The sequence below is a fragment of the Chroicocephalus ridibundus genome, chromosome 4 (genome assembly GCF_963924245.1).
Source record: "Chroicocephalus ridibundus chromosome 4, bChrRid1.1, whole genome shotgun sequence".
In the NCBI taxonomy this organism is placed as follows: Eukaryota; Metazoa; Chordata; class Aves; order Charadriiformes; family Laridae; genus Chroicocephalus; species Chroicocephalus ridibundus.
The window spans coordinates 41,394,171-41,416,068 of NC_086287.1; the positions used below are offsets into that span (position 1 = coordinate 41,394,171).

General features: G+C 43.3%; 1 protein-coding gene across 4 annotated transcripts in view; it reads left to right on the plus strand.

Annotated features, from left to right (window-relative positions):
* The window catches only part of SUSD6 (sushi domain containing 6), an 87,763-nt gene that overhangs the window by 17,554 nt on the left and 48,311 nt on the right, over nt 1-21,898 (plus strand). For all 4 annotated transcript variants that reach the window (XM_063331469.1, XM_063331468.1, XM_063331471.1 and 1 more), the window contains one exon: nt 21,001-21,187. In XM_063331469.1, the coding sequence (XP_063187539.1) occupies nt 21,067-21,187 (121 nt within the window). In that variant the 5' untranslated portion in view covers nt 21,001-21,066. The remainder of the gene's footprint in view (nt 1-21,000; nt 21,188-21,898) is intronic.

Genomic DNA, 21,898 nt, shown 5'->3' on the forward strand with positions numbered 1-21,898 from the left:
GGAGACTACCTTTTTGACATCCTGTAAGCAAATACTTGGCTCTGATGGAGACCCTTATGGATTGCTCTTTATGTGGGAATGTTCAACTCTGGATTTCTTGACCGAATTCCCTTCCATGGGGAGAGAGTGAATACAAAGTGAGATGTGTGGGTCGGGGCAATAATATACCTGGACTCAGACTGGAGTGTTTTAGAGGGATGGAGAGGGGAGACTGGGACATGTTGTAACCTGGATGGATGGATCTGGGAAGTAACGCTGGCACTAGTTAATCTGGCCTGTCATTTTTCCATTTTATTTACTCCTGGCACTTGATTGTCAGAGCAGGCTTTTATACTGTGTTCTCTTTGTGGCTTAGGCTGCTCAGCACTGCTGCAAAATCCTTCTAATCCTTTTTGCCATCCGTCTTTTGCAACGAAAACTCAATTGACAAAGTGAATACTTGAATTTCAGAGAGCAAGTGGGGATTCAGGTTTGGGAAGAATGAAGAATCAGCAAATATGGCAAGACCTTGTTGGGACTGAGGGACTCTTACAATAGGTGAATTAACGTGTGCGCTATACCTTGACAGCTGTTGAGGGACTTTGCTAGTACCAAGGATCTTATCTCCTTCCACAAGACTTTTGCAACTAAATGATACCCACAAACAGGTGCTCAAATAGAAAAAGACCTTATTGATCTGGTTTTTTAAGAGATAATGAGGATGCATTAAGATTGTTCCTTTTGACTTCATCCAGTATTAAAACTTTGCTGTGTGGCAGACCTGCGTGTGGGATAGCACTGCTGAAGTAGAAACTTTCTCAGCTAGCGTGCCTGTGTTCTGCAGGATATTAGAAAGCATTGCTGCCATGTGTCTGGCCTCACATTTGTTGAAGAAAGATGTGTTCTTGGGTGCTCTGATCTGAACCAACTGTGTTCGCTGCAATTCTGGGCAGCGCTTTCAGTAATCGAAGATGGCTTCAGGATAGCGGTTGAGATTTACATGGTTACTGCTGCCAAATGCCTCATAGCTCCAGACTGTTACTGTAATCTGCTGGGGACAAAACTGGCCTTTCAGCGTTGCAACTCTGACTGGTCTGTGGATTACCAGGCTTGTGTTAGGGCAAAGCAAAATTCCTACAGGAGCATTCTCATCCTCCTCATTCTGGCGTCCTGTCATGAAAAGTGCTCTGACCTTGACTGTCCAGGCCAAAATACTGGCAGTACCAGTTCTTCAGAAAGCCGAATCTGGACTGGGGGTGATGGGGCTGGAACAGTGGAAGGGGAACAGGCATTTTCTCTCTTGCCTTGGAAGGAGTGAACTATTACTTTTGCTTTTAAATATGAATGAACTCATTCTCCATACTTCAGTTACTGACCATATGGTATTCCTGGTAAAAGTAGCAGATGTTCCTCTCTTGCTGTGTTTTGCTTTGTTACACAAATTATCTTTGTTTTCTTTCTACCCTGTCTGCAATGGACTGTAATAGTGTTTGGCTCCAGTGTATCAGGTTATTGCCCTGAACTTTTAAATGTGCATTTACAAATAAGGCGGGGACTGCATAAAATGTTGCTTGGGTTGTTGATCTGATGCATGTGTGTATATAGGTGGTAACTGAACCCTGCATTCTGGGTCAGTATGCTCATCTGAATTGCTTCTACTTCTGTTTCACTGTTACTTACGGCCTCTGCACTTTGTTCTTCAACATAAAATAGAACGTTCCACCCCACCTTCTTTGTGATAGTTTGGTTTGATTTTGCTAGTGAATGCAATTTCTTTGCAAATCTGCATCCCTGTATCCCAGAGCAGTGTTGTTCTAGTGAGAGAATGGGGATATTTTTGCACATAAGTAGTTGTTTTTTGTATGTTCCCTGCCAGTATAGTTGTTCGTCCTCTTGTGTACTCATGAGCTGCTGTTCCAGTTTAGTAAGGGAGACTAGGCTTGTGGTGGTGGACTGCAGCAGACAAAAATGTCTATGAGTGCTAGATAGACTATGGCATGCCCCAGTCAGGATTGAAAGGGCTGCACCCACAAAGAGTTGTTCTCTGTTGTCTTTATTTGGATGGGATATAAAACACTTCGCACAACACTATGAGAAGCTGGTCCTTGCTGGTGAAAATGACTCAGCTCTTCATAAATCTCATAGTGTGTATTCTTAGGAACCCTCATGTGGAAAGGGGCACATTGCTTTGCTGCTGGAGGTCTGTTGCCCTAAGGCTGTGTCAGAGGCTGGCTGAGCCTGCGCTGCCGCCCTGATCTGCATGTAGTCTGTCGCACGTGCAGCTGAACAGGCCGGGTTATGAATGGAGTCTTTCTGCGAGCTTCTTGTCTGGGTGTAGATAGACAGCTCCTTCCCCTTTGCCTGTTAATCTGGCCATGGTCAAAACTTCTTTCTTTCCCCTATCCAGAGACCCTGCCTGCTAGTCTTCTGTGTAAAGATAAGCATGTGTCAGTATTGATGTGTTTACTAAGGGCGTCAAAGCGTCAAACAAAAGAATGTGGTTGTATGTTTTTTTAAAGATTTCTGGAACGGGGAGGAAGATTTGTAGTTCATATCAAGGAAACGGCTATGCTTTAACAAAAAGACTTCATCATTCAGTGAGGTATATGGTGATGGGATTGCTTAAGGTGAAACAAATATTAGTTTTGTCTTTCTTTTTGAGAGAATGCAGATACCAGCTTTCTCCATATATAAATGGCTGTGGAACAGTTCAAAGTGTGTGTGGGTGTTCGTGCTCACTGTTTAAGCGATACTGAGAAGAGGCACTAGCATGTGTCTTGTGACCAGTCTGTTGATGTGTTATCTCTTGCTTTACTTTGGAAGGCTTGGATGTCAGTGACATGGGTCTAGTGCCCTTTGGGGAAAGCATGAGCCTCTAGAGGAGGGATTCTTTCTGTCTTTATGGTGAAGGAAGCAGAGGTGGGGAGGTGGTTATCTCAGGGTCTGAGGGGTTTGCCTCAAACCATGCACTAAAGAAAGATGCAGTACAGAACTGTCCTTCCTGTCTGTGCTCAGAAACCACTAGTTCTTTCTGGAAGACTCATGTCTGGGTGCTCTTAGGCCGTCTGTTTTCTGTTTGAGCTGTAAGTCACCTCTGATGGTGTGTTTGTACAGTGCTGCTTAGCATGTGAGGGCTTGTAGTTGCTATATTCAGTGAGACGAGGTGGTCTTGCAGGCACCTTTGACTGCAAAATACTGTAACTTGCATGTAGTTCTGAATTTAATGTGGCCCCTTGGCAGAGCCAGTCAATGGGCCACACTGTTTTAAACATCTGCTGGTGTGGGAGACTGAAACCTAGAGGACTGTTTGAGGGAGGAAGTGTGTGTTTGATGATGTTGGGATTAATGGTAGAGTTATTCAGTTATGACAGATTGCTCTGAGTCTTTAATGCTCCTCTTAGTAGAAGACAAAACCACAGGAGTGAAACCTGCTGATAGCTGTGTTTGGGAGCAGGCTCGGGTTCCCTGAGAATCCTACTGGAGCCAGTTACAAGCATGCAAGGAGGCAGTGATTTCATCTTTGTCCTTAATCAGAAGAGGAACAACTGCACAGGAGGTGGTGAAATGCAAGGAAAGGCCAGATAAATGCTAAGACATCAAGAACAGAAAGAGATCTCTTGTTAATGTTTTTGTTTGTATTACAAAAGTTATCACAGTCTTTGAGGTGCTGCAAGAATGTACACCCTTTGAACAAAAAAAAAAAAGAAAAGCTTAAACTCAGATGGAAAAGATCAGTGTTCAAGATAACTGGACATGTTATGTAGTGAACCTGTGTTCTCTGTCCCGCTGCTCTCTGTAGTTTACTCACTACTGCCATTGCAGCACCCCATTGTCTGTGCTGCGGGCACGCTTTGGCTTAGTGTCAAGCTTTGAAAGATATGTGCAGCAGCAGCTCTTCATCCCAGCCAAGGAGGGGGTGTATGCTTGTACATAGGTTCTGTCTCTTAAGGAGGCATGACTAAATTGGGGAAAAGTTTAAAAACAAAACAAAACCCAGAAACAAACCAAAAAACACTCCCACTCCCATCCCCCCAAAAAAATCCAAACCAAAACCCCCAGCACAAAACCTGCACACTTTCTGAAAGTACATTTGGCAGGGGAGAGGAGCCAGTTTGCTTCTTTTTCCCTGGAGCAGGAGATTCCTGTGTTCCTAGTTGTGGTTGTTTAGAGAAGCCTGATGCAGGTATCTGTAGGGTGGCGATAACCCCTTACATGAAGGAACATAGTCTCCATTACCAGTATGCAGCTCATCTCTGCACTGAGCTCCAAGAAGTCAGAGCACAGCTCAGCCCTTGCTGAGGGACTGGTGTGCCCGCACAAGTCTCGCTAGATGGCTAATGCTGCCACCTCACAGGACCTTTGCAAAATGCACAGAGTAACTGCCCTCAAAACCTTACAAACTCATTCCTATATGCCCAGGGGCAATTTTTTTCAGTCATGGGAAGTCCTGCAGACATTGTTAATGAGTTCAGCTGAGGAAATAGCACAAGGAACTGTGGGAGAGGGAAGGCTCGCTCTTGCGTGCAAAGCGTGAACTGGAGTGCGTGCAGAGTGGGTAAGGAGGTGTGGTAGTAATCTTAAGAAGGAATGAAAGGGAAATGAAAGCAGAGGTGAAGCTGTGTTAAGACTTGAAAATGAGGGGAAAGAGCTGGGAACTGGAGAGGGAGAGCCATTGGCAAGGAAAGTCTTAGTCTTTATGCCTTTCATAAATCTGGTTTTATAAATCAGTAAGTATCAAGCTCGTGTCAGTGACTGTAGCTACAAAATTAAAAAGGGAGTTAAATATTTACTGATAAGAACTTGAGGGAAGCCTGTTCCCAAGCGGTTTTCCTCTTTGATTATTCCTTCTGAGCCAAGTTATTGGCATGTTCTGGGACAGAAATAGCTCATGTATCTGAGTGACCTTTTAATTTCCTTTTCAGTCTTCTGAATCCACTGTAATGAACAAAGAAAGCATTAAGAAGAGGCGTGGTGCAGATTTCACTGCATGTTTGCAGTAGACCAAATAGCTCTGGATTTCTTTGGGTGTTATATAGCAAGAACCTGCTGTGAGAAGGGAGTCTCAGGGAACCAGTCGTGGTTCAGATTAAAGAGGTGGCTTCTCTCCATGTGATGGTAGCTCTTGATATCTTTGTAGCAATGGTCTCTTTTGTTCTGTGTTCGTGCAGCACCTAGCACAGTGTGGTCTGATTCCTAGGCTCTGATTTCTGCCTCCGTTTGCCCAGCAAATGCTAATGAGGGAAGAAGTGCTTGTGAAGGGCTGTTTTTTGCCTAGTCTTATACCTGTCAGAAGCAAAAGTTTATCCTTTGGCATATGACTCAGGTTTCCTGCCTGCATCTCTTCCCTTGCAGTGACTTCTGTAGTGAGTCACAATAACTAGCTGTAATGTATAAAAAAAGGATGTTAAAAAGCATATGCTAAAGAGAAGGGGATAAGAAATGACGTTTCCCCCAAGAGGCTTTCTTTGGGTGATGGGATGAGGGAGGTGCATGCAGCGGAGGAAGAAGCAGTACGGAGATCAGTGCGTTTTTTATTGCAAAGCATGTTAAGATCCCACAACTAAAATCTGATCTAACCTTTGCTTCCTGTGTTTTACAAGAAATGTTTTCCATGTAAGGCACAGGAGAGCCTGCTGTAAGGAAGCACGTGGCTGTCATTTATTTCAGAAAATGTGCCTTAGCATTCAAACATAAGAAAACAGATCAGATAGACCTGTGGTAGATGCAGCCTTTATTGCCCACGTTTGTGCTATTTAAAGACTAGTCTTCTCCAGCTTGATTATAGTGAAATAACAGCCTTGCCTAAAGTCTGCTAGCTACGTGTAGGTGAGGAGAGTAAGCCAAGTGTCACTAGGGGTAGGCCTGACATTTCTCAAGTCAACATAATTGTATTATCCAGCTGATAGTAAGCTGAAACCCTTTCAGAAGGCTTCTAGAGCTTAGGTTTGGGTGTTGGTAAACCATTTCTTATGCAGGATGCCTATACAAAGCAGCCTGCAGTTCAGGTGTGGTTTTAAAAAGAAGCTTTGATTATGTTAATCACTTCTCTGAAGTTCTTCAAGATTGGTTCATTCCCCTGATACCCTTTTTTCTCTTATACTTTTTCCTGCCATATAATATTGGAGGAAAAAAAATTCTGTCTAGGAAATGGGGATTTAAGCATTTCTTGTAAGAAGCAGAGGATTCCGTTTTGCCTCTTGAAATGAAGGTGTTTGCGGACCTCAGGTTAATCTTAATAACTAAAAAATAATTCTAGCTTTTAACATTGGCTAATTCCATGAACCAAACCTTCCCAATATTGATGATATTAGGGCACTAACATGCACATCCACTGTTCTAGTCTTCTCTTCAGCTTTTTTTAGGCTTCGGCAAAGTCTGGGTCTCATTGTGTCTTGTGCATCTTTCTTTTGTTGTGATGTCTCTCACGTTACTAGTATAGGTCTTTATCAGTCTCAAACCTTTTGCATTTTGTGTGTAGGCCTGGGTGAACACCTGTAGAAGTGAACTGGGATCCCTCTGCATATTGTCATCTGTTGATGATTGTTTGTAGACAAGGTCTATAGCCTGCTCTCAGGAATGTGCAGTGGGCGTTAAGCATTACAATGCTCTGAAAAATAACGTGGCCCTCACAAGGCTTTTTCTTCCTGTTTCTGCATTTCTTCGTTCTCATCAGACCAGGAGTCCTTCCTGCAGTTAGGAAGTCTGATGGTCAAGCTTAATTACCTAGAAAAGAAAGTAAAAATTTCAGGTTGGGCATCTTGCAACTGCTGACACTGCAGACCATCACCTGCTCTGCTTTTCTCTGCAGGTGGAAGTACCTACAATGTTTGGAAGGAATAGTCTAGTGCTTCCTTGATGATGGTGGTGTTGAGTGTGTACCATCAGTTCTACAGAGGCATCCCTCCTGAGAGCCTTTGCCTCTTGAGAAGAGTAACTTTTTATGTCATGTGGTGGAGATTGAAACGTGCTGTTGGTCTAGTTACAAAACCCAACACCTTTCTTGGTCAGAAGTAAAGATTTCGGAATGGGAAAGCTTCTTCAAAGAACTGAAACTCCTGCCCTATTACACCTGTTTCATAGCAAATGTAGCCTAAATATAATTAGCTGCTTCAGATTTGGTTTGTTTGCAAGGAACTAGTGAAAACTATTGTTGCCTTTGGTGTAAATAAAGCATGTCTGCGCTTGGCAAAGAAAATGAAACTTAACCTTGGTCTCTCAGAAGTTGTTGGGCTCTGTCCTCACCAGCAGGTGGTCCTACCTTTCAAAAGGGCTGGTAATAGTGTTTCAGTGGGATTTCTTTCCATTTGTGCATGTGGTGTGAAGCAGCCTTTGCAGTGATTCCCAGCAGCTATACTCAAGTGCTTTTGAGGGGTCTGATTTGGAGGGGGAGTGGGGGTGGGGGTGTGGTGGGCTGGAGAGGAAGGTGGAGGGTGCAGGAGTGTTGCTAGAGGCCGGGGAAGGGGATGTGGCGGAGAAAGGGATTCTGATAGCCATTGTGCTCTGTAGTAAGCTGTAAGGAAGGTGGTTTCCTCAAAATGTGCCTTATAGCATCCTGTGGAGCCTTAAAGGAGCTATTTATTTTCCATGATGCAGGCTCCTTTGTCCTCCCCCCCCACTTCCCTCTGCATGTGAAACAGTGACTGCTTCATGAAGAGAGTAGATCCTGAAGTGCCAAGGGAGACAAAGAAGGTAGTTTATTGTCCAGAGCCAACTGTTGCTTACATCTGTTAAATGTCATGTTCAGCTCACCCATAAAAACAGTTCTAGGTGAGCTAGAATGTGTATAAAAGCAGGCAGAGGATTGCGTTTTCACAAAATGAAGCTTGTAAGTGGCCTTTTAAAAGATGCTGATGGAAGCCCGGACAGTTGCAAATGACAGACCACCAACTCCTCTGGATACTGCTGCTGTACATGACATTCACAAGACAGTCTTTCCCTGAACTTTATAGTTGGAGCTGCAGATGACATCGGTTTGATTTTTTTCTATAGTTGTTTCTCTGTGCATTTAGTGAAAAGAAGGGAGGTCAGCTTAAAAAAAATTCCTTGTCAGTTCCTATGCAGGGACCCTTTCTGGAAACTCTGCATAATGTATTTTTTTCTTGTGGATAAGAAAGAGAAGCTCAGTTAACTTGTGTATATGAGACAGTTGCCGATCTGTTGATGTTTAGACCTTTCTGCAAGATACAGGTTTTCTTATTTGTAAAGCATACCTTAATTTAAGTGGTTGCTCTGTTTCTTTTAAACTGTTGCTCCAGTGCCGTTACTTTACTGTTACTTCCTATTGTCTGTTCAAGAGATGCCAGAGAATTGTTGAGCAAGTTTCTGATACTGATGTCAGGCTATTTGTTCCCCTCCACACGTATGTAGCATTTGTAGGAACTAACACTTGTCCCTCTGTATTGTTTTTATTTAAAATGTTTGGCCTTAGAGGAAAAGGAAATGGGTAACACTAAAAGATGGAGCGAATGGATTTAGCCTGGTGTTTTGCAGCAAAGTCTTAAGACTGCAAAGGCAAAAGGAGAACAGCTTTCATGAGGATGACTGCTGACTCTTGAAAGACTAAATTGCATGTCAGATTGACAAAATGGGGAAAACAAATTTAATCTTAAGAGTACAGTAATAAAGGGATTGGGTGAAATTTCCTTTGAGAAACTCACTTGAAAATAGATTAAACGAACATGAAAATACTCTGCTATTGAAAGACGTTTTAAATCTTTGTCTAGCAGTTTGGTGGGTTTTGCATATTAATTTTGCTGTAAGCTCTTGTAGCTGATCTCTTTGTGCTGCTTCTTGGAGCACTATGTTACAGGTAAAAACACGAAGTGGACGACTTTTAAACTAGCTTGCTTTATACTAATTCTAATAACCTTTATTTAATCAATTCACTCTGAGGGAACCTTGTCTCCAGAGACAGAAAATTGCTTGAGTATTACTGACTGTGGCAAGACTTTCATATTTATTTGCAAAATATCTGAAAAAATAAATAAATAAAAACAGTCTTCCTTTAAAGGCAATTGAAGCTGGAGTTGCTGCGCTTTTCCCATGAGGCTGAGTAGAGGTCACTGGGAATTCTGTGCCAGAATGTTTTTTTCTTGACAAAATAGTTTGATGGCTTGAGTGTGCTCACCCAGGTTGATGCTTGGAGGTGCATCAAAACCCCAAGCAAAGCAGAGAGAAACCTGTTTCTCAAGTGGGTGCACTATTTGCTTAGCTGCTAGTGGCTCAACAGAGTTGTTTCCTACCCTGACAGTAGAGAAGAGTTAAATGTGCCTGCTCTAAAATGCCTTTTTTAGGGGGAATGTGGAAGGATCTTCTACTTCTTAGCTCTCTGTGTGTGCAAGAGGAGCGTGGGGAAAAGGTGTTTGGGGCAGCATGTGTGGTATCCTTTATGCTCATGTGTCCAGCCTGTTGTCATTTGAATATAAGCATACTATAAAAGTAACAACATGCAGAAATCTAATGAAGACTCTGTACTCTCGTCCTCTTTTTGCTTATGTTTCATGGATGCTTGCCTGGTAGCTGGCCCATTCAGGTGGTGGGAGGACTATGACTAGAACCAGGAGGGAGGCAGCACCTGAGAGCAATGTGCTTGGCAGAGGGACAGCAGGCAGTATGTGTTGCTTTCAGGGGGGCAGCTGCCCAGGTCACTGGCAGGATGCTTCAACTCTAGCTTCTGGACCCAGTGGTAAAGAGGCATTGCCTCTGCCTTTATCTGGGGTTTGTCTTTGCACATGTGAGTATCAGGAGGGAATCTGATGTTTCGAAGGGTTTTCCCTGGAGTTTTGAGGCAGACTGGCCTCTGTATAAGCCGTGCTTACGCAGTTCTGGGTGGTCTAGTGAAAAAGCCAAGGTGCGAGGCAGAGGGTTATTTAACCTGTATCCTCTAACTTTTGGGTGTATCTCCTCCTGACCTAAGCATTGTCATGTGTGTGATTCTTGTCTGTGTACAGTGGCACTCGGTAGCCTTTCTCGCTGTTGCATAGAACTGTAAGATTTACTGCCAGAGAAAGTTGCTGACTCTTGCTGTCCTGCTTTGTACAACTTCTTCCTCTCTCTTGACTTCAATTTCATTTGACTTCCTCTAACTAAGCAAGCCTGTGTTGCCTTTGGCTATCGTGGGGCACTCTCACCCAGCCTTCTGGCTTTTAATCTGCATGGAAACCATGCTTCTCAAAGCCCTGATTTAGAGAGAGGGTTTAGATCTATACCATCTTTATGCATAGTACATTATTTCTGCCACATTTTAATGTGGATTGAAGACTGAGCTGATTTTAGGAGCAAAAAGCCTGTGCAATTACTTAGCCCAGCACATAGTACAGGCTAGTCGCTTAAGTCAGTGGTTCCATGAACTACAGACTTCAGCAGCAAAGCTGAGCTGGGAGTTTCTTACCTCTCCCTAGCTACTGCTTCTACTGGCTCCAGAGCTGTGCTGGTGCAAGGATCCAGTTTCCCCAACAACCTCCTAAAAGTTGCATCAGCATTGAGAGTGGGAACAGCAGCATGGGGGTATCTGGTCACCCTTCATCCGAGGTAGCAGCACAAGTATGTTACTTCTCGGATGGCGGAAGGACAGACCTCAGCCCCAGGCAGCTCTGCAAAGGGGTGGCGCTGATGTACAAGGGGCAGACTAGGCTATGGGTCAGTAGAGGCTGAGGAACCATTGCTGCTATATAAACAAAGCACTGAGAGCTGCTGAATGAGCAGTTACTACCAGACAGTGCTCCTTGGCTGCGTCGAGACCCTTTGCTTAACATTTGTGTTGAGTTTCTGTTCCGTGGTATCTGGGCAGAGGCTCCTCCTTGGGGAGCAGAGGAAGGGTGATCCCTGTGAAACTTGCAGGGTGGGTGCTGTGGGATGGGTGCAGGAGGCCACGGCTGTGCTGCAGGTCAGAGCATCCTGGTTCCCACCTCTGGGCTGTCCTAGTTGTAGCAAACAGTGTCCATAGAGATATTTTTTTTCACTAATAGCCATACTTTGTAAAGTGTGGCCATCAGTGTAAATATCACTTTGAGTCAAGTGAGGGAGAAGTTGAAGATTCAAATTGACCTTCCATTGAGGTGCAAATTACAGGATTTGAGACAGGTTTTATCCTGCAGACTTATTCCTCTACTCTTCTCTGTTGGCATGCCTCTTCTCTCCCACACAATTTAATGGTAGCAATCTTTAATGTGCAACCCTTGAATGGTGGCTCTTGGTCTCAGGAAGCCAGTTTGCCACCCTATTAGAAGTGGACCTGTCCTGGGGATTTTTCTTGGAGTGCTTGGCCTCCTCACTGTGTGTGTGTGTGTGTGTATGTCTACCCCGACATGTAATAAGCGGCGATCCTTCATGGAGTGTCTCCCTGGCTTGATGCTCCTAGCTTGTACTGCTCAAATCAGAATATAATTACAACTGATCCCTCGTTAGAAAATCAAATTAAGCATAGCCTGTTGAGGGAAGCCAGTTAGAGAAAAAAGGCTGTGGGGGTCTTCTGCGTAGACATGTGTGCTGTCTGTGAGCTGGTAATTGCAAGAGTGATTTAAAAGAAAGGAAGCTGTTAGGACTCCAGTTTCCCACCTCCTCTTCTCTCAGCCCTTGAGTAATGACTTTTGAGATTAATTTGCAGCACCTTAGCTGGAGTCTGAAAGCTGAGTATCAGGGTGAACGCTGGTATGCCTGATGCTGGTGAGGGTGCCCAGATGAGGAGCCTGCCTGCCCCACCTTCTGCAGCCACGCTTGACCGTGGCCTCATGGGAGTGGGTCCGTATGCAGGTGGTGTGCTAGTCATCCTACAGTTTTAGTTGGAAGGGGTTTGAATATTGATGCAAAATTTGAATTTTCCTTTTCCAGTCGTAAGCTGTCAAGAGTGATGTGGCTGGGCTCTGTAGAGTGAGATATGCCCAATGCCCTTGTGATTGGTCTCTGCCACAGTGAGCACTTACGGCAATACACGTGCATCTGTAATGTTAGCACAGTGCATCCTATGTAGGAAAAGCAATAGGAAACATCTAACAACTTTGCTGCTACTAAAAAAAAAAAAGTAAAGGGAAATAGTGAGCTAATAGATAGAAAACTGAGCCATGGTGCTGAGACCTTTTGAAAGTCTGCTCCCCCCCCGCCCTGCGCCCTTATTGAGATCTATTGAAGCAGTTCTCTGCTGTGTTAGAATACCAAATGCCGTCTTAAAGTTAGAACCAGAATTCAAAACTGTGCTTTTTAATTTTCTCAGTGTGGTCAATGATGCTGGGTTGTTGGAAGATGAAGTTTTCAGAGGGCTTAAGGGGCAGTCTTATTTCTCAGAGCTTCTGTGTGTTTGTTTACCTTTGAAAAGACCTTTGTTCTGACAAATACCCAAACATCAAGGATTTGTTAGCCTGGAAGGTTCTGATATTACAACATGTCTGTTGTGCAGAACTTTCTATATAAACTGTGATACAAATAATAACTGCTGCACAGCAATTGTCATCATCCCTTGGAAGTGAGTGAGTGGATGTTTTCATAGCTGGGGTGGCAGCTTCTAAACTTGAGTTGTGTCTCACAGCTGTGCTTTTAGGAATAAACCTGAGACTGCCTCCATCTTCTAGTATAGTTCCTTATTTAAATGTCAGACTGGTCCACCAAAGTTTATGTATAGAGGGCTTTGGTAGGAAAAAGATTTCCCAAGTGGGTGTCCTCTTGAAATGGTTGTGCTGCTGGCTGGTATTGCAGCTGTGTGTATAGCAGACTGATGCTTTTAGCCACATCAGTTGAAATGAAAGCACAAGAAGTGGTAAGGGTGGGGAGAAGCACATTCTAGTAGTGAGGGATTATAAAATAAGCCTTTACTGTACATGGACCTTGTGGTGCATTTCCTGAAACAGATTAACACAGCTGCATAAATGAGGAAAGCATACTGGATGTACAAGTGACCTTACCAATCCATTGCTGCTTTGAGAACCGTGTTTTACTGAAAATAACATTTTAAGCTTGTATGTGGTTTCAAGAGGTTCTGCCTTTGCATGGCTTTTCTTTATTCTCTTTCCCTGAAGCCATTTCAGTTTACTGTGAGTTTTCTTTTTTAGAACTTATTATTTTTGGAAAGCGTTCTGGAACATTTTGTGCATATGGTCCTCCGTAAATGTGCTGTTGTACTGATTAAAGCTGAAAGTATGAAACCTAGCCTTTCTGATGCAGTGCGGCAGGGGAAAAATGCTGAAACAATAGTTTCCAAAGGGAATGCTTTTCCAAATAAAGACATATTAAAAAAAAATAAAATCAAAACTGGGAAAGATTGTGAGAGAGAGAGATTCTCCACTATCTCCCAGTCTCTACTTTCTGCCATAGATTCCATAGATGCTAGTATGCTAAAAAGAAAAAAAAAAAAGAAAATCCCTTAAAGCAGATCCAACACTTCATTTTTTCCTTAATAACTGGTTTCTCTTCATTCACTGGTGACGTGATGCATTGCTATAAGCATCTTTGTAATAGCACAAGAAATCTGCCATGCATTGGAGTTGTGTGCATTAACCTGTCTAACTCTCCACCCTGCCCCTCCATGGCTCTGCTTTTCCTTCCTACTGATGCCTGGAGGTTCACAGCCTGCCTGTAACTAACTTCTTCCTTATTTGGAAGGACAATCGGATTTTGATCTCTTATCTTCCTCCTCCCAAGTAAAACAGGAAAAGTTTCCACTGAAATTCTGTGACTTTCAAGGAAACTTCTTAAAATTTGGGGAGCTAATGATATCTAGGGCTTTGTTTCAGACTTACCAAGGCAAGGAAAACTGAGTGATTTTTCTTTGTTTTTTTTTCAGTCACAAAATTCAAATCTTCTGTGACTGTGTCAGACTTGGCATGACAACAACAGTACTTGGAAATGGGGAAGGATCTTCACAAGACTGAGACCCTTTCTAACAATGTGTTGTCTGACTGTTTCTAAAAGTATGAGTGCTATTTACAAGAATGAAAACCGGGTCCTAGAGCAAGCTCTGCTGTGGTGTCCTCTTTACTGTGTCATACAATGGGAAAACAAGTCAATGGAACAGAAAACATTTTGTGGCTTAAAGGCTATGATGTGAAGCAATGTTACTACACATTGATGTATGAGAGTACATCAGAGTATTTTGCTAGAGTATTGCTAACAGTTTGTCCTCTGCAGTTGGATGTCTGACGCAGGCAGTCCTGAAGTGAAGTACATCTTTTTGGAGGCCTAATTTGGTGTCTTCTTGGGAAGATGGAACTTACTGCTGCAGTGCACAGATGTATTTAGAACACCAGCATGGCTTGTTGGTTGGTTTTTAAATCTTTAATATACCATGCAAAGGGATAGCAGTCTATACTGTAGGAGATGCAAATCTGTGACCTATGACTGACAATGATGTAGCAATGGACTTCTAAAGTGTGCAATGAAAATATGCTTGTTCTGGTTTTCCTTGGGGGATCCAAGAGCCCCTCACTTGCTTGACTTATGCCCAATTAATTCGTCCTTCATACAAAATATCTTCAAATGCCCACATTGTGGTTCTCAAGGGGATACTGGAAAGAAAATTGTTGGGAGTCAGGTGTTGGAACCTGAGGTGTCATCTTCTTTCTGGTGCTTCTTGGATGTGCCCAAGTGTTTCTTCAAGAGGCTGTAGGCCTCTTTTCTTGTTCATTTTCAGTGGCTGGATAATTAGGAACAGAGGAGACTGTCAAGCAAGGTGTCATGAGCAGCAGCAGAGTGTTGGGGTCCTTGTTATGCTTAAAAATTGCCCTGTGCCTTACACTGGACTGAGGAATGGTAAACCTTTGGGGTTAATTCACAAATGACTTCAAAGTTTCCATCATGCAATGGACAGTGAAGAGTACTGAATACCACCCTTTCCCCCCCTTGGCAACCTTGCACCTCTTCTTTGTACACCTTGAAGTCTGTTCCTTCCTTATCTTTAAGGGGACTGTTGGAGTTGCAGCTTGTTTGGTCCACTCAGGAGTATCTCTGAGGCTGCTGTGCATTTCTCTTTGGGCTGCAGCAGGGAAGCAGCTCATATACAAAGGCTTGCATTCAGCTGCTGGCGTGGAAGGGAAAAAGATGGAGGAAGGAAGCGATCCCTGCCTTTAGCCCACAGAAGAATATTCTTGGCTAAGCTCAGGATGAATTCTTGAGGAACGTCAAGTGAGATAAGGAGGCAAACAAGGGAGGGTTGCAAAAGCATTATCTAGACGCAAACAGGACTTTAGACTGTGATAGGAAGCATAGAGAGGAGGAGACTGGGGAATAAGCTATGCAAATGGCTGAGTCTTGCAGGTTTAGTCACTTTGGGTAGGAATGCTGGTATGACTTTCCCAGTCGTAAGGGACTGGTTATCTGGTAGCAAAAAATCCAGTTTCCTGGCTTAAAGCTTACGTGTACCTTAGTGGGGCTGTGGAGAGTTAGGCACATGCCGTTTTCAGTGGGGCTGTGGAGATTTAGGCATGTGCCGTTTATCAGAGATTAAAATGGAATTTCAGAATTTAGCTTGTCCAGCAAGCTTCTTTATGAGCAAACTCTAACGTTCGCTCTTGAAAATGGGAGTTCTGCATCACCAACAGTTGTGCTGGTATTTTAGAAACTTCCATGAGAGAGAGTAGGTGAAAGCTAAACCAAGATACTTATGTGAAAGAAACAGATGAATTTGCAGGTCATAGGCCAAATCCTGTGGCACAGTTGGGGAATGAGGAAGGAAACCCAACAATTCAGGTCCCACTACAAGTTGCAGTCAGGTTTTGTTTTGCAGGGGGATGTGGGATGATTCCAGCGTCTGGAACAAGCAGCCCTCTGCCCTAGCAGTTCCTCTCTGTAGCAGGGGATATGTGCAGTTCAGCTTTATGCTGCGCCTGTGCTATGCAGAAATCTGCCTTTTTATAATTCAAAGATGAAGGTGTAAAATGAAGCTACCAAACACCCATGTTCTAAATCATCTGATTCCTCTGTGTGTTTGTGCGGAGTGTTACATGAGTTGTTTGGTTTTTCTTATTTCCTCTCTTCCTCTTCCACCTTTTCCAATTATCCAGGATAATTGAGAGTTGTCTGTGCTGAAAAGTCAGATGATTAAGATTTTTCTAAACTGCCTGCAGGTAACTTTGAATGCCTTGGGTTTTTTTCTTTCTGTCTAGTTTAACTTAACAGTTTAATTGAACTGTGAAGTTATTCCAAAATGTTAAAAATACAATTCTGTTTCTAAAAGCTTTCAATTAAACTGGTTTAGCTACAGAAAGTAAGTAGAATTAGAGATTTCTTTCTTCTGCTGGCACTTGGACTTGATTTTTCTGCAATTTTTCTTACTAAGCAGCCAAGAGGATGACTGACTTTGTTTTAAAGCTTGACTGCTTATTGAAAGCAGACAAAATAAGGATACAACAAAACCAGCAGCTAAGGGTGAAGGTTAAATCCTCTGAGCCACATTGCTCACATCAGGTTCCACCTGCAGCGTGACCATGAGGCAAGAACAGTCCTTGTACTTAGCCTTTCAAAAGGTATGCTGTGCACACCCATCACGCATCCCACTGCCAAGATCTTTCCTGTGTGCATTCAAGAGATAATAAACAATTTCTGAGTATTATCTTGTGAGGGGGAAACTACGTGGATAAAATAGAGATTTCTGATGTGCATGAGGATAACTAATTTTCTTTTGGCAAGTTTCAAGTATGGCAAGCAGCATTCCAAACGTACTGAACACTTCCCTAAACAAACTGTGAAGAATCCAGGTTGAAGACCTGTTTTCCAGAAACGGTGACACAGGACATAGCTGTGCCAGGCATCTTGAGCAACTGGACAGCCCCAGACTGTCCTGTCCACCCCCTTGACATCCCATGTCCTTGGTGCACCAGAAGTACACGAATCTGGTTCTCTTTCATGTCCTGAGCATGTGACCTTCCAAAGAACACTTCTTCCTTGGGGATTCCTGCTGTGACAAAATGGGGAAAAATCAGAAAATTAGTTATAATCCTGGGAAAATGTACCCGTGTTCCACCGTTTCTGGAAAACAGGTCTTCAACCTGGATTCTTCACAGTTTGTTTAGGGAAGTGTTCAGTACGTTTGGAATGCTGCTTGCCATACTTGAAACTTGCCAAAAGAAGGGATCTTGGATCAAAGGACGTGAGTTGGCAGCTTCTGAAGGTCTAGAAGATACATGGCAGAAGTCCCCAAACAGCTTAGCTTAGAAGATGCTCCTACCATATGTGAGCGCGTCCGTCATCTTTGGAAATGTCTGATTGTGGTTTAAAAGCGAGCAGAAAGTCTGGCCTGTGTGGTTTCAGTGGAAGCTGATGCCTGCTTCAGGGAGCTCATGTTGAAGTGAACTACTGCTTGTTATGTGAGCAGGGCTGGCCATGCAGTGAGGGGCACTAATGCTGAAGCATCACTTGGAAGGTTGCTTGATGACAAGACTTCAAGAAAAGAAAGAGCCGGGGATGACTGTAACTCAGGAGCAATAAGTACTTTTCCCCCATAACGTTCCCTGAGAAGGTGTGTGGCTATTGACTTTTTGGCCATAGAGGACAGTTTATTTTCTTATCTGTATTTAGTAGGTGCTTTTCAAAATGCACATTAAAAAGAAAGCAAAAGAAATACCTCTAATGATTGACGTACTGCTGTTAACAGAGAAGAATCTCCTCTCCCCTCCTTACTGTATATATGGGAACTGCTGGCTATACTAAATATTGTCTTTGAAAACATCTCTGTTTAAACTTAATCCTCCCATAACCCGTCAGCCTAGGCTGTGATATGTGAAACAGGTCTGAAGTGTCCTCACTTTGTACACTTGTGCTAGTGTTGGCCTCTGCCTCATTGTTTCTATGATCCATTAAAGAAACCAGCCTGTTCCTTAATGCTGTGTGTAAACAGGGAATCACTTTGATTCACTTATACCCATGAATTGTTAAGCTATCTTTCCTGAGAGTGTCTCTCTGACAAACGTGTATGCTCTACAGTGCACTCCAGTTGACTTCTGGAGGTGGAGGCCTGAAGAATTGTTATGAAAGCTGCTTCCCCCTGAGCTGTAGGTATGAGGAATGTGCTAAAACAACAGTCAACTTTCAGAGAATTGAATGTCTGTCTAAATAGCTTCCCAACCACCAGCTCCCCTCTGGGAGGAAAGGATACCTTCTTATCTAGCCAGAATCTCTTTCATCATCTAATTTTGCCAAGGAAAAGTCAAGGCTGGGAACAAGTTTTGTAACTTGCCTGAAGCCCAAGGGAGAATCCTTGCAGGCGGTACCTGTGCCCATTCTCTCCTAACAATTCTGAGGGGTTTATTGATGCTATCTTCCACTAAATGGTTTTGCTGCCTTTGTGCCTCCTTCAAATCCCACACTAAACTAAATCAGCTTAGTGGGATGTTAATGTAGGCACAGCAGCAGCAATTTACAGCATTCCTTGTGGGGCAGCCCCGAGCCTCTGACAGACAGGATCCCTGGTAACCTGGGGCTCAAGTGGCTTGGTAGCTGAAAAGACACAGGGAAACAGTCTCCAACTTTAGAAGAAAAGAGAGAAACAGCACTGTGCTTTGGAGCAATGTGTTAGTGAATTGAGAATAAGCAGTAATTGATTCCCCCAGAAGATATTCTTGTTTTAGGTATCTCTAACTAGATTGTTGTTCAGAGGCTGTAATTGAACTGCTGGCTTCCACATGCAATATTTGGGAGAGGAAAATGCCTCTGGGGCAAGGTAGCACACCTCGGGCAGCTCAGAAAATTCTGTGATAACTGCATGTCCTCTTCCCGACCTCTCCTTCTGGCCACTGATATGTCCCTGGCAAGCACTGTTCCAAGGGCAGGGAAGGGCACCTTTAAAAGATACCTTGGCAAGACTTGTAGAGTTTGTTATACTAACGAGGCTTCATTAAATTGGAATGGGGAAGACAGACCTGTCTTGATCTGATCAGAAGGGCCATTTGCTGAAGGTGGTGTATTGCTTTGTCAGAGCTGTAATTTGGTGTAGAGCAGTGACTCTTGGAAGAAAGCAGCCAGCTGTTGGCCTGGAGTATAGGCTTGATGCTGGCGTCTTCCAATTGCATATGAACTTAAAAATCATGCGGGAGACCTAACTTGAGAGGAGGGGGCAGAGGTACAGACTAGCTGGCTTGGTTTTCTTCACAGAGGAATATTTTTTTTCATTCCCTGGTTTAATTTTTGCTGAAGGAATGCTAGCAGGTGAGTGACAGCATCCTTATTCCTTTCTGCATGGTAGGAATTTGGTGAACAAAGCGTTGGCTCCTTGTCTGTGGAAGATACGAGAAATGTATAGGCGGTGCTGCAGGCACAGAGTGGGATAGCTTCACTTCTCTTCCTCCCCCTCCAAATGAAGCAAGAAACAAAAGGGGCAGACACAGAGTTTATTGTAGCATCAGCTCCAGACTTGCCACATGGCAGTTTAAATGTCATCTTGAAATGACATTTCAAGTCGGGGGTGTATGCAGACAGAGAATTATTCTTTGGTAGAGACTAATTGACTTGAAAGATCCAAATCTTAAAGATAGCCCTTTTGTGAAGGAAATGCGAGCATAGTGATGACATGGAACTAAGGAAACTCTCTTTTCACTAGGATGACTTCCAGGTTTCATGACAAACTTACATATTCCCCCCCATAATGCAGCTTCTTTTTTGCCTGAGTAACTGGAAGTGTGAGTTGTGGCTGTTGGAGTTGTGTGTTTCTCTGGTCAGTGCTGGCATGTTGACTTAATCTCAGAAGTACTTAAGGATCTGAAAGTCATACTGCCTTCCCTTTGTAGTAGAAGCACTAACTTCAGGTCTCCCATCTCTTCTCACAGGGTACAAAGGAGTACGATACCCACCTCTGCACCTCTCAGATTTGCTTGGAGTTATCCAGCAGTTTTGAATTTCTATGGGAAACTTGGCCAAAAAAAAAAAAAATAAATAATGCCTCTTCAGTATCAATATCCATTTAACTGAAGGAGCTGTGGCTGAACGGGATTTCCCTCAAAATTGAAAGGATTCCTGTGGTCAAGTGTAAAGAAACATTAATTTCTGCAATTTTATTTTTTTCCTTGAGAGCTTTAGATGTTTATGTAAGGAATAACATGATAGAAGTGTTGAAATGTGTCTTCATGTGGCTTGTTTGTTTGTTGGTTTGGTTTTGTTTGTTTTTTTCCCCACTCCATCACTCACCCAGTTGTCTTTATCCCAGTTTTCTCCTTCTTGCTTTGTAGAACCAGTACACACACATTTTTGGTCCCAACTTTCTTTCATCAGCATTGGAGTCGTGTGTGATGTTGTTCATTCATCCAGGTCCAAAGTTACCGTTGGAGGTATCGCAGGCTAAAACCAAACTAGATTGGTGGGACAGGTATTCTGCTGGGTCTTTTTCCTTCATTAAAAGTAGGGGTTCAACTTTGTGCTTTCTTGATTTCCCAACTGTGCTTTGTGTGTTTGTGTACAAGTTTGGTTTTGCTGTGACACTGCCTGATAGGCTATGACTGAATCCCTCAGTCCTCAGGTATGAGCAGTGTCACATCCTGCAACTTTAATTGCTATGCTCTGTACTGTCAGAACATTATACCTGAGGTTTGCAAGCTGTTTTACATTCTTCCTCATAAGCGTGTGTTTGCCTGCCTGCCGGCTGGCTGTCAGGTTTGCTGTGCCTCTCCAGGTGGTTGAAGAAGCATTTGATTTATTTATCCTAGCTGTCTAGTACAGTCTACTGTGTCTTGGAGACCTTCTGAAAGGTGGTGGGGGTGTAGGAAGGCTGGCTCTCTTGAAGTTATTTTGAAACGAATTCCCCAGATGCTATGTCCTCTGGGGTTGTCTTGAAAGGAAAAGCTGAAATTAATTGTAAGCTAGGCAGTCTTCATACCTGAAATACTACAGGGTGAGTGAAAATTTCTAGTCTCTCTATAATGCAGCTCCTTGTAGTATTTTCTGTGCAGAAGATTGTCTTCTCTGCTCCTGTTTCCTTGTGAACTGTGGAATCCTACTATGCAAAAGGTTGCTCTAGTTTGTTTCTGAATTTCCCCTCTTCCCCCTCTCCCCAGATGATGTAGGTGTTTGGCTTAACACTTACTGTTTCTTTCTTTCTCTTTGTTTTTGTAGACCAAGGTGCTCCTGATCAACCAGATCTTTTGGGAATTTTTAAAAAGAAACTTTGGTGGGTAAAAGATGTGCCATGGAATGGTAGCACCAAAGAGCAACACAGGATCGTCTCTTGCCTTGACTAGCCATGGGTTATTTCTTCTGCTAGTTATCTCTGGTACCTTTATCCTGGAAACACAGGCCACAGGTAAGTGAAACATTTAGATATACTGCAGGGTGGGGGAGATGTATAAGTACGGAGGTGGGCTTACGTATTTATGAGAAAGCTGGTGACGGTTGATGCGTTTGTACACATCTTTCAGTACTCACAGGAAATCTTTCATAGCTGCTTGTTAAGTAAAGGGCAGTGTCTGAACTGAATGAGTCTTGCATATTAGTAAATAAGTGGTTGTCCTTTACCCTGTTATTTTGATTCCCCCAGATTTTTTTCCCCTCCATTCTCGTCCCTTCACTGCAGCTGGACTGTCTCAAGAGCACGGACCACAGTTCGTTTGAGTGAGATTCTCATGTAGACACTCCTGTCTCTATGCCATGTAGCAACTGCTTGTGTGAAGTAGTTTTGGAAGCACAGGCTGTCTTCAGCTCTTTGCACAGCTGATGAATCTGTTCAGTGTTTCCTTGTGTGCTATCTTCTGACACCTCATCACCTGCTAACTGCATCCCTCTACTGGATCCTCTTTGGTGCTTGGGTTTCCCCTCCTCACCTTTCTAACTTCTTGATGTTTATCTGATGGATGAGTGGTAAATAATGTAAATAGCACTGCAATGGGATGATATGTAAAATGTGAGCAGAGATGAGGGAACCTACCTTTTAGAATTGAGAGGAAGAAGAAAATTATACTGATATTCACAAGGTGCTACATGATGTGAAGTATGTGTTTGTTTACCCAGTGTACAC